Here is a 12706-nt window from a genome sequence, read left to right on the forward strand (position 1 = left end):
GAGAAAAATCTCCTTGATGTCTGTGGAATTAAGAAAGGACGTCTAGAGTTAGAGAAACCAGATGATGAGAACCTGAACTCGGAGCAGTCACGGAGAGATTGGGAACGCTTTGTAATTGACATTAATTTCCTGCCTCAAGATCTTGCCCCCTCCTCCCCCTCGTCCTTGTGGGACCCCAGGGAGACCCTGGAGTTCAGACCTGGGATAAAGAAGGTCAGAACCTGGGGGGTCTGGGGGCTGCTCTGGCTGCGGGCACTGGACGTGGATTAACATCAGAACCACATCATAGTGTTAGGGGCGGTTTGTTGTAATGGTGCTTGTATCCTCATCGTTTCGTGTGAGTTTGGGTGGTTGGCAGGAGCTCTGTAGCGGGCTCTGCGAAGTCTGAGGTAGAGCTCCCCTCTAACTGTTCTTTAGAAAGCTCCCTGTACAGGATGGCTGGAGTCGTCATTCTGGTGCCCGGAGTGGGCAGACTGGCAGCAGCACTTCCCGGCAGCTCATGGACAGTCCTTTGCCTCCCTGGGTGTCCCTCATGTCTAGCATAGCTAGAGGTGACACTCTTTAAGGATGTAAATGGCCCCTTTAAAATCACATTTCTGTTCTTGGCACTGGGAGCCCTCGTGTCGTGTCACCTGTTGGTGCCCAGCACCCAGGTTTCCTGACGGCGGCCAGCAGCACTGGTGCCAGGAGAGAGTGAAGGAATCATAGGCGACATTCATGTTCTTTGCCATATGAGTGTCATTCTGCTGGGCCATCTGGCTGGCAGCAGCTCTCAGCCAATGGCAGAATGTTGCAAACCTTGCTTGCTGAACACGGCACCAAAAATCTTGAAAATTAACTGCAAAAATAAAATCAAAGCTGGCTCGGAGGTGGCATCTCTTGGCCTGACATCAGCTGTTCAGATGAACCTGTTCTGTGTTGTTGATCGATGTCTGTTACTGGGTTGCTTCTCCCAGGAGCCGCTTGGGGTCTTAGAACTTTTACTTATAAATTCCAGGCAGAAGCATTTCGAGAGCTTTTTGGAGTTTTTATTCGCTAATTAAAATGTGAGAAGGGAGTGCAGCTACAGGTGGGGTTCTAGTGCGAGCCACAGCTGTGATTTAAAAAAACCCAAACCTGACAGGTTCAAAATGAAGTTATTAGCACCTCACCTGTAACTGTGATGGCTTTTAACTTTCATGATCTGGCTCTCGAGCACCCCCACCCCCGGAGTAGACAAAAACGGAGCTCAGAGAGGAAGGTGGAGGGTGCTTTGTCCTTGCAGAATAAGAACTGCCATTTCTCTGGAGCTTTTTTAACTTAGAAGAGTTCTTCTTCTTTATGTCACGCAGTTTTCCAGCAACCCTGTGAGCCAGGGTAGGTGGTACGTTTTACAGATGAGAAAACCAAGACCCAGGGCATCCTGAGGACTTGTCCAAATTCCTGGAGCCAGGATGGAGCCAGGTCTCCGCAAAAGTCTCCTGCTGCTCGCCCCCTGGACGTCACTGACACCGGAAGAGACAGGGCCATGTGTGAATCCCGAAGATTGGGCCACCAGGCTTCTGCCACTTACAAGATCATTGAAATCGACTCTGATTGTGAAAATCACATTCGGCCGATTGCCCACCAAGCCCAGTTTCACATTCCTAATAATCCCCAAAGCGTCTCTGTGCTGGCACACACGCTGGGGGCGCTTTGATGCACAGCCGTGTCTGTGCCGGCAGATGTGGCTGGGGTAGCCCAAACAGAGAGCGAGCGACCGAGTGAGAGAGAGAACGAGCCAGTGAGCGCTGCTGGGCGGTGGGTGGTTTTGCGCCAAGCATTCTCCCGGAGAAGCGGAGGGAACCTCTGCCAGCGTGGCTGGTGCCCTAACAAATTGATTCCTGCCAAACAATAGAAATAAATATTTCCACCAGACAGAAATTTTGGCTCCTAGAGTATTCAAATTAAAGGCTTATTTCTGAAACAAATTGTTTAGGAGGAAAACATTTACCAGCATAGATGAGATCAGAGTTCTTCTTTCTGGCACTGGCATAATTAATTTTGAGATTAAAACACATTTTTTTCCTGCTCCTGCCTCTTTTAAAAAGGCCCATGGCCTTGCCTCCTGTTTCCTGGAGGAAGTCAAGTGTGTTAAGCTGGGGCACGGGGAAGAGGTGTCATCGTGGTATACTGTACAGAGCCTCGGCGTTAGTACCCAGAAGATCTGGGTTCGAATCTGGGCTTAGCCCTCGTGGTGTGGTTTGGGCAGAGCCTGTCATGTAATCATCAGTGTCCTCAGTCTGTGAAATGGGGCAGCAGTGTCTGCTGTGTAACCGTTAATTGCATCACCCTCAGAACCTGGAGAGTCCTTCTGGACCAGCGCTGTCTCACAGAATCTGCGCCATCAAATATCATTGCCACTGGCCCTCGAAATGTGGCTGCTGTGATGGAGGAACTGAGTTTTAGTTTAATTTCGATTTACGTAGCCACGTGTGGCTAGTGGGTCCTGTTTTGGATAGCATGGTTCTCCTTCATCCCCCTCATTCAACTAATTGGTCACTTGATCCAGTTAATTGGTTGACAGGCCAGCCCACTAAAGATCTCTCGCGTCTCACTCTTTTCCCGTTCCGAATGCAGGGTTAGATGGATCTGTTCCCTCTGCCATCCCTTTCCTGTCCTGCAGCTAGAGCAGGGGGACAGTTCCATCGAGCTGGACAGGGGAGTGAATGCTTTAGCCACAGACCGCCCCCCCCCCCCATCAACTTCATGGACATTTAAAAATTATAACATGTTCCCATTTGGTTTTAAAATTTGTCTCATAATATATATATACTAGGTATAAAACGAAGAAAAGCCGCGGAGTCAGGACCTGTTCCCTGGGCATTTGTTAGCAGGGGCAAGTGACATATGGGCCCAGCCATGGTCTCCTCATCTGTGACGTGGGATTAGCAGAGCTCCTGTGGCTGCTTCTCTCCCGAGTTCACCCAGAGGCCCATGGACAGGGAGTGCCAACAGGTCGGCCTCAGCAGCCCCTCCCCGGTCCCCAGTGCCGGTCCTGCAGGGCGAGGTGGAGGCTGAGGCCTGGGGAATGCAGTGGAAGCAGAAGACAAGGGACCCACCCAAGGAGCCCCTACGTCAACCCAGGACCAAGATGAGTTCAGGGATATGAGATCCCAGACAGCAAGGACCAATGCCGATGGCTCAGTGCGGGTGCTCATGAGAGGAGGAAGGGTCCTTTGGGCTCCTTGGAGAGCTCCAAGGAGGGGTGAAGCACTCCTGCCATTGGGATCCATGTGTCTGGAAGGCTGAGGCTGGCAGGCAGAGTTGAGGTTTGTTTTGCGATACAGCCAAAGAGAGCAATGAAGAATGCTGCTTGTGAAACAGACATTTTTGTAACTCAAAACTGGTCGGGTATCAGCAATTTCTCATGGTTCGATGCCCATGTAAAGCAGGATCCTTTTCGTTAGGGTTCAGAGACATCCTTCCCTCCCAGCCCTGGGCCACGAGTGCCTGCTGTCAGTGATACACCCGTCCCCTATCCGCCTGTGTTTCATTATGCGTCTCTGAGACACCGGCTCTCATGTCTCACTGTTTAAATGAGAGTCTGGCAAGTGTTCTGTGTGGTGCAATGCCTGCTGGATACATCTGGCATTTTTGTCTCCGCATAGTGGGTTTTCGACGGGGTGCAAAACAACGAAAAACAAAATCTTGGTTCTCTGTTGCAATTTCTCAATCCCAAGGAATTCACAAAAAGGCTTGTATGAAAACTTTGTACTCATAGCTTTTGTTAGGCCAGTTTATTTATTTTTATTCAATTTTATTTTCTGAATAGGTAACACATTCACTTGATGCAAAATCAAAATTATATTGAAAAATGTACCTTGAGAGACCCCCCTGCCCCCGTCCCCACCCTCCCGCACCATCCCCAGGCAGGTGGCCTTCAGACGGGAAGGCCACAGGTCGTACGTGTATGTTGAGTAAATTGTTTCACTTGACTTTCCTGGACTGGGAATTAATATCAAATCATCTCCCAGAATTGAGAAATATCCAGTATGTACCAGATGTCTGACACTATTGTAAGAATTAAAGGAGCATGAGGAGATCGTCTTTGTCTGAGGTGGGGTCGAGTTGAATGGCGAGAGGAAAGGAGAAACGTCATCAAGCGTTTTCTCTTATTTAATCCTCGAGGCAGCTCTCTGAGGTGTGCATCGACGTTCCCACTTTAGGGTAGAGAGGTGTCCTGGTCACAGAGCTGAGGGGTGGTGGGAGGCCCTGTGCAGACGCTTCTCCCAATTCCTGGTCCCAGACTTCCTCTCTCCTTGCTCTGGGCACTGGGAACAAGACCCACCCTCATGGGAGCCGGGGCTGTCAGCACAGCCGCCATGCTCTCTGAGCTCTGGCCAGCGGTGGCCGGCTGTTCCTGGACTCTGATCTCCAGGATTGGAGAGGATGGCTGACTGCACGTGCGGATTTCAGCGAGGGTTGAGACGCGCAGCCTTTCCGATCAAGCCCCCAGATAACTGGAAACAGGAGCTCTGGGCAGCCCCTTGCTTGTCCACCCAAGCTTGTCCACTTTTTTGTTCTCCGAGTCAAAGAACCACAGGGTCTGCTTAACCCAGATGGCTCACTTCTCATCCAGCCAGTTCAGCCAGTGTTTACTGAGCACCTGCTGTGTGCTGGGCGCCCCCAGGAACCGCACCTTGCCTCCCTGGGAGAAGCGCTCCCTCCCCAAGTGCCCCCTCCTGGGCTCTCCTGGGGGGCGGCCACGGGGTGCAGAGATGAAGCAGACTTCCCTTGGGGAAGAGCCTCCGTGGCAAACCCCACGGCTGCTTTGCCGCTCCCTACTGTCCCCAAAGCACTGTTGGAATGGCCTCTTCCCCTCCCTGTGTTCCTGCCTCGTTCTGACGGTGGAGCTGTGATGAAAGTTACTTTCCAGGCTGCAGGGAGAGCTTGCCCAGGCGGCTCCCGCAGGGAGGAGGCCCTCTTGCCATATGATCCTAATTCTTAGAAAAATGGTGCCATTCTAGGGCTCGACCCAAGATCCTGTGAGGCTGAGGGCGAGGAGGGTGTGGTCTCCCCGGGCACCCTGCCCTCCGTCCGCATCCAGTCTTGCCTTCAAGAAGCTGGCCCTGTCAGCCTGCTCCCTTGCTCCTCCTCAGCCCTCACAGCCTCCTGAACTGTTCCAGACTGTTCTTAGCCATCGAAGGCCTCAGTGCTTGGGCTGGCCTTTTCCTTGCAGCCGGCTCTCTTTCCCGCCAGAAGCCTGGCTGTCTGCAGAGTTTGTAAATCTGTTCCCTCTCTCCTTACATCGGTCTCTGTTTGCAGAGGTTGTCCCTGCCACCCCCAGGCTCTTCTGAGTTTCTCCCAAGCACAGTAATCTCTCCTCCTTTGAACCCTTTTGCACTTTTTCCTGGACTTCTGTTATAGCATGTTGTTTATTTTGCCGCCTTTTTTTTTGTTTTTTAGCTTTTTCTTTTAGCAAATTCTGACCACTTACCTGTGATGTGCCCCAGCACGGCATGAGGTTCTGGGAAGCCCGTAGGGAGCACAGGACAGGCCCTGCTGGAGCTCTAGCCCACGGGGAGACACATGTTAACCATGCCCACACGCACGGATGGAATTGCAAACTGGAGTGGCTGCCGGGAGGCAGGGTTCGGGGGGTTGGGTGCACACCTTACCGCCTCTTCTCGGGCAGGGGGAATGGAGTAGAGGGGTCGGGGAAGTGGTATTTGAGCAGAGATCCGACAGTTTCATGGAAGAGAGAAAGAAAAGCTTCCCAGTGGAGGGGAGAGCCTGTGCTGAGGGTCCGAGGGAAAGGAGGGGCCCCAGCCCTCCGGGGACACTAGAGGAAGGCCAGTGTGCCAGTGTGGGGGTCTGGTGGGCCGTTGGTGGTCTTATCCCAGGCCCTGGGGAAGCCACTGAAGGCTTTTGCGCAGGGAACGAGAAGCTCAGATTCGGGCTGGGCCACGGCACATCCCTTCTTCTGCAGGGAGGGTGTGTCCTGGTCATCGTTAGGGCTGTGCGGTGATGGGTGCCCGTGAGGGAGTGAGGGGCGCCTTGACCTCGCATCACGCTGAGCTTCTGCAGCCCTCACACTCCACACGCCGATGCCTCCTGCCTTCCTGCTTCGCTGCCTCTCTCCTCCATTCAGTTCGCTTTTCCCTCCTTGCCTTCTCTTGAGCTTCTCCGGGAGGCTTGCAGGGCGCATGGGAGCTCAGGGTTTGGGGCACAGCAGGGCAGGGCGGGTCTCTCTCCAACTGTCCCATCTTTGCCACTTGTGTGCTGCCCCTGACTGTCCCTGTTGGACGTCTGTCTAATTCCGTGGAAACCAGGGCTTCCTGGGTGGCAGTGCTTCCTGCCAGCCCATGTGGTGGACATCACGTGACAGAATAGCATAGCCATAATTCAGATTGTTGTGTTTTATGAGTGGGAAAGTGATGGGTAAGGATTAAGTGTCTGAAAAAAACCCCTTGGGAAATCTGGGTCAGACTTGGGTCTCTAGCTAAACTCACAAACTGAATGAAAGCACGGGTGTTTACTTTGGGAATTCTGCAAGGTTCGCCTTTAATGGAGCCAGTCGTCAGTCCACAGCCCCAGGAACAGCACGGTGCACTTCCCACCGGGCCACGTAGGAGCACCCTTCTGGAAGGGGGCATTCACAGGTCCTCGTCAGTCCTGCAGAGCCTACGTCTCATTATAGGGACAAAGTGAGATTTTGAAAGATGTGTTTACTTTTTGGAAATAGTCATTACATTTACCTGCTCAAAATTCAGAAGCTGTAAAGGGTAGAGGGGAAAGGACCTCCCTCCCCCCAGAGTCCCGCCCCGTCACTTTTCTCCAGAGAGGAGGTGTGTGTGTGAGCACGTTATACGTGTGCATGCCTGTCTGTGCCCCTACAGTGGGTGTCTTGGTCACTGTCTGGGCACATGTTTGGGGACGTAGCTTTTACATTTCTAATCGAACACAGTTATTTCTGTGTTGGCCCCAGCTTGCCTCTCGGAGGCGCCTTTTACCACCTCCATGCCCAAGCCGTGCTGACCTCTGCTCACCGATGGCACTTTCCTGTCATGTCCCCACCACCCCCACTCCCACCCCAGGGGGCCTCACCAGGCTCCTGGTTCCTGTGAGCCCCGTTCTTGGTCTCTGACAGCACCTGCCCCTCGGGTTGCGCGGGTCCCAGTGAGCCCGTCCCCGGCACTGGCCCCAGCCGAGATGGGCGTCTTTCACAGGAACGGGGACCCCAACCTCTCTTGCGGGCAGTATTTCTCCCTTTTCTAACATCTGCCTCTGTTCTCATTCCACCGGCCCAGTCCCTTCTGTCTTGTCGCTCTTCCATGCCTGCCTAGTTTCCTCGGCTGGGCTGTGGGCACTTGGGGGTCAGTGTCAGCTTCTGATTCATCTGCTTCCCTGGAAACCCTAGCCTCGTTGGGGGTACTGGTGGCCGAATGAATTCAGGCCTGAGGTCAAGCGCGTGGCTATGAGAGTACAGAAAACTTTTCTTTGATGGAGCATTTATTATGTGATGCAGTTGACATGCAGTATCTTCACTGTCTCCAGAGAGGGGATGTCATTGACCAAAGCTACACAGGTTACAGCAGGGGTGGAGGCTGGATTCCAGGCCAGGGTTCTCTGAGGCCACTGTCTGCAGGGTCTTCAGATGTTCTGTGTAGGGGGTCGTAGGGGTGGGGGTGACAGAAGGAGGCTGGTAAGTGGACTTGGGCCCTTCCCCCTCTCTAGCCAGAGCAGCTTCCATTTCTCCAAATGATTCTGTTGCTGGAAGCGAAACAGAAAATGCCCCAAGGACTTCCCGGTGCACGTGGCTGGCCTTTCGCTTTTCGCACAAGTGTTCTTTGACGTCACTGATGAAGCCATTTTAAATTCTTACATGGAATTTGCTGTTTGATTAGTGTAACAGATTAGCCCCGAAGAAACATCAGATGAACGAACTCTCTGGATTAAAGTTCGCGACACTAAAAAGACATTCCTTCACTTTCAGTGGACCCGGGTGTGTGTTTTCTCTGCTGGCCCAGGGTTGCGAGGCCCCAGCGGCCCCATGCATCTGTGCGAGAGCACCAGCAGGCCTGGCCCGGGGCCTTAAGGAGAGAGTTTCACAGGAGTGGCGGTGGCCCTGCAGGTGCCCCCCACTGGGAAATAGACACACAGCTGAAATACACACCTTAAAGAGGAGCAGTTCTAAACTGCTCACTGACATCCTTAAAAGACTTGTTTTGTTTGGGAAGATATTTTTCCCACCATTTCTTTTAAATAAGCAGCTACATGGTCCCTTTTTATCTTTTGTGTTTTAATAAATCTTTAACACTTGGCTGAGAGGCTGGATTCAGGCAGAGAGTAATTTAAAATGTTAAGAGCTTTGCCCTTTGAGGTCTGTCAGAAATGGACACAGAGCATCCCGGAACTTGTCGTCCGTGAGGAACAGTGGGGCGCAGTCAGCCACAGCTCTTCGGCAGGACGCCCGTTCGTAGGAGGAGGTGTGGCTGTTGCACGGAGCCGCTTGTTCCAAAGCCGGAGGTTTTCCCCACACCTCTCGCCTCCTGGCATCAGTCATCCCATGAGCACTTTGAGAGAAAACCCCACAGCTTCTGCATCCATGTGGCTGTCCTGGCAAGACCTTTCCTGAGCAGTCTTCAGGCCTCTCAGCCTGGCGGGAAGCGCACGTGTGTTCAGACCCCGTTGGTTTGCTGCCAGCCCTGCCAGCTTCCCATTCCCTCGCCTCTGAGGCTGTGGGGTGTTTCCAGTGGGAAAACAGTTTTAAATAGTTCTGAGGCGACGCGCCGCTCTGCCCTTGCCTGGGAGAGTGCTGGCCTGGCCGAGTGGTGTTCTCTGTGGCCGGCCGCCTCCTCCTCGTCCATAAGCCCTGAGACTGGCCCATGTGCAGTGCGTTGTGCAAGAACCAGCTGTTGTTTTGACAAAGGACGCGCTTGCCTCACTTTTTGAATCACAAGAGTGAGTCAAGAGGTCACCCATCTCTTCCAGGCCTCTGCCTCTGGGCAGGTGGACGTGCAGACCAGGAACACTCATATATGAGACAGCTTATGTAAATATGTTTCTATAACCATTAGTAGGATTTTTTTAAACTAATATATATATTGCAGTGTTTCCAGTTAGCTAATACATGCACATGGCAAAATAGTCTAAAGATGTGTACTGAAGAGCAGGTCCCCTCCTCCCGGGTGCCTCAGAGCCACACATTTTCTAATGTCTCCTGTATCTTTCTAGAGCCAAACAAAGCTTATGCAAGCGTATGTATAGATCCTCTTTTAAACAATGCTAGCATTGTTTTGTACTTTGTTGTGGTTTTTTTTGCTTAAATATATCTTGAAAATCATTGCATCTCACATAGTGCGTGTAGGACTGTAGATTCTTTTCTTTAACCATTGCAGAATAATCCTGGAGTGAGCATGCCGTCACGCCATTGCGGGACATTTAGGTTGGTTCCCGTCTGTTTTTGTTATTTTTTTCTCTTTGCGAGTTTTTACTGCCTTTCAGGTGTGGGGACTCTCCATGCTCCTTTTTACATGTGACCAGTGACTCAGGGGCTGAGGGTTCTGTATTTTAGGCCCCCACTGCAACCTTCTCTAAACACATTAAATTCCCCATTAATGTGTCATTGTATTTGACACTTTGAGTAAAGGCAGGCTAGGTAGATAATGAAACAGTATTTGGCTTAATGTTTAACAGTGTCGCTTCCCTTTGCATTGTCCCCACAGTCTTAGCCTTGGTGTCCTTCAAAGGGATTTGGTGGTGTTCTTTCAAGGGACTTGGTCAAAGACTGTGAGCCTTCAGTGTGACCTGGGGTGGGAGCAGCTCGGTATCTTCTCCTGGCTGTGCCCGTCTGTCTCTGTGGTGGCGGGTGGCGGCACCATATTAAATTTGGAGATCCTGTTGGTTTCTCGTGTGGACTGCATATGTGTGCATGCGTGTGGAAGGGAGTGTGGTAGGCCCCTGGAGGGTCCCCGACTGCCAGCAGCCAGTTGCCTCAGGCAGGCTGGCCCTGCAGCCCATGATAAAGGTGGGTTTGCTCCCCTCCATCAAGTGGCATGTTCCAGGCTCGACCCTCCCCAGTCGGGCTCCTCGGTGCTGGGCTGGGGCGGACCTTAGAGAGAGAGGGACATGTGGGGACCCAGCAGCAATAGGGGTCCCACGGACCATGTGCTCTTTGCCATCATGCGCGCCCCGCCCGCCACTGTCCCCAAGCTCTTTCTCCTAAATAGGAAGGCAGGGGCCGGGACCCCACAGTCACCTGTGTACCCCCAGCATCCAGTGCCTGGCGCAGAAGTCACCCTACATGCTCACAGGGTGACACCCCGTCCCGGGAAATAGCATCCTCGTTGAAAGCAGTCAGGGCTCTTTGTTTTTCTCGAAGTTTTCTGCATCCGTGTGTGATTGGAACGAAACATCAACTTTACTTTTTTTGTCATATTTCAATATTGGCTTTTTTCCCCCATCTTGAAGTCTCCTTTTATAACTTCTTCTGCTGCTGCTTAAATATAGATGTCTAAGTCCTCCTCCTTCCCAGATTGTTTATATTTCTGAGAAGCCTTCTGCTTATCTACGACTGCTCTCTCTCCTCTCCCTCGCCCGCGCCACCACATTGGTTCGCTGCTCTTTTTTCCTCCTTCCCTCGCCTGGGATGTGTTTCAAATGTGGTCTATCAGAATGTGCCGTGTTTCCCTCTTCTCTGCAGTAGCTTTGACATCTGTTCTTGAATGCTAGCCCACGGTATTCTTTGGGGCTTGTTTGCCCAAGATCTGCTGTCATGCCAAAAACGCTAAGGGGGAGAGTGTGGTGTGGTGGTATCTCCCTCCATCCCCAGTTTTTCTCCCCCTCCCCCCTTTTAAAACTATCAGCGATTTCCAAGTTGACAGCACCCTGGATGTTTGTCCCAGCCCTCTGTCATCTTGTCTGGCAGTGGGCCACCCCAGAGTGGTACGAATGAAGTGTCCACCGGGAGGGCTTCCAGACCACTTCGGTTATTTCCACCAAAAAGGAAAGCAGGTGGAACTTCATGAGCTGGGTGGAGGGTGGGTGGAGAAGCACACAGGTGCTTCTGGATGTCTGTGGATGGATCTTCATCCTTGATTTTCCTCGCCGTTCAGCCTTTGATTGGGTCCTTGCTCTCCTGGGCCTCGGGGGGTGGTCCAGGCATTGAGAAGCCATGTGGAGCAGCCATCTTTAATCCTGAGCAGAGTAACAGCAAGGAAACAGGCCTTTCGGCTGGCTCCAAGAGTGTGTCCTTGCGCTCCTGCTGTCAGCCTAGGGCACCCCTCCGGGCCCGTCTGCTGCAGGCTTGTTGGGAACAGATCCTCGTGGCAGCTCCTGCTGGGATTGCTGAGGCCAGGCCCAGGTTCTCTTGTGCTCTGAGGGTCTTTTGTTGTGTGCCACTCTTACAGGGGACCCACTCCCCTGGTGGCTGTCAAGAGTTTTAGTGCCTGTACAATCGTGTGAGGACACCTGCTATTTCCAGGGGCCTCGTTTCCGAAGTTTATGAGATATTGGAAATCATTCTTCTTGGAATTTGCCTTTCAAAGGTCACTCTTAAACAAGTGGCAGGTTCGTTTTAATGGTCCTGGACACGATGTCTGGCCTGTAGTAAACCCACAATAAGTATCCGTTGTGTGAAAGCAGATGAAGTGTTGCTATAGAAGCTTCCAAGCCCCCACTGGAGAAGGACAGACAAACAGAACACACCGTTGAGAAGCCCAGAGTAGAGCCAGGCTGGAGTGCGGTACCTGACGAAGGGAGACGCTGGTTAGGAGCAGAAGCGAGTGGCACCAGTGAGGGATGGCACTTGGGCACTGGCCTGACTCTGGTTTCAGCAAAGAAAAACGGATCTGCGTGTTCCGTGATATAAACAGTCTGTGTGAGGTGTGTGTCATACACAACATGTCAAGCCGAGCAAGTTTGTGTTCTCGAACCAGCATAGGGGGATGGACAGGGACCCCATCATTGCCGCCAGCCCCAGCCCCTCGTCTGCCGATGAGTTGATCCCGGACCCACGGGGGCTTCTCCACTGTTCTGGTCAGATGCACACAGGCCCTCCTCTGTACAAAGTACGATTATAATCTCCTCTTTCCTTTTTCTTTCTCTCGACAGAGGGAACTCGATGCCACCGCAACAGTATTGGCAAACCGGCAAGATGAAAGCGAGCAGTCTAGAAAGCGGCTCATCGAGCAGAGCCGAGAGTTCAAGAAGAACACTCCAGAGGTGAGGTGGCGTGACCGTCACAAGCTTTTTGAAGGGCTCTTACTATTCTGGTGTATTCAGAACACGTGTTGTAAGCATTTCATGTCTGTCAGTCTGCCGCCTTCTTTCGGTTGTCCCCAGCCCGCTCCAGCAGCCTGTGTGCCTCTGCGAGGGCTGGGGAGCGCGGGTACTCATAGGTTGTCTGAACGCATTCAAGCACCAGCTGGCATCCACGTGCAGGTACTGAGCAAGCTGGTCTGCAAGCCTGCAGCCAGGTATGTGGCCAGCCCAGGTCTTCAAGCTCACCCCCGCCTCTAGCCCCTGCCACATCTGTTAGCGTGCCACCTCGAGTCTTAAAGGGCATAGCGGGACAGAGGGGCCTCAGAGGGCCCCCTTCCCTGGTGCTGGGGCAGGCGAGTGCCTGAGAGCTGCCCAAATCTGAGGAAGCCATATGCCAATACTTCTTGTAGAACAGACATTTAGTGTGGTAGGGCCTTTTAAACGCCTCTGTGTTTCCTAAAATATGCTTTAAAGGGCGCTG

The 12706-nt window shown here is 52.5% G+C and overlaps 1 protein-coding gene across 19 annotated transcripts in view; it reads left to right on the forward strand.

Moving 5' to 3' along the window:
• The window catches only part of CUX1 (cut like homeobox 1), a 368961-nt gene that overhangs the window by 71833 nt on the left and 284422 nt on the right, over positions 1-12706 (forward strand). For all 19 annotated transcript variants that reach the window (XR_011524378.1, XR_011524379.1, XM_070566375.1 and 16 more), the window contains one exon: positions 12076-12186. Coding sequence is in view for 17 of the 19 variants with exons in the window: in XM_070566375.1 (XP_070422476.1) it covers positions 12076-12186 (111 nt within the window). In the remaining 2 variants the exon portion in view is untranslated. The remainder of the gene's footprint in view (positions 1-12075; positions 12187-12706) is intronic.

The sequence above is a fragment of the Equus przewalskii genome, chromosome 12, assembly GCF_037783145.1.
Source record: "Equus przewalskii isolate Varuska chromosome 12, EquPr2, whole genome shotgun sequence".
Taxonomy (NCBI): domain Eukaryota; kingdom Metazoa; phylum Chordata; class Mammalia; order Perissodactyla; family Equidae; genus Equus; species Equus przewalskii.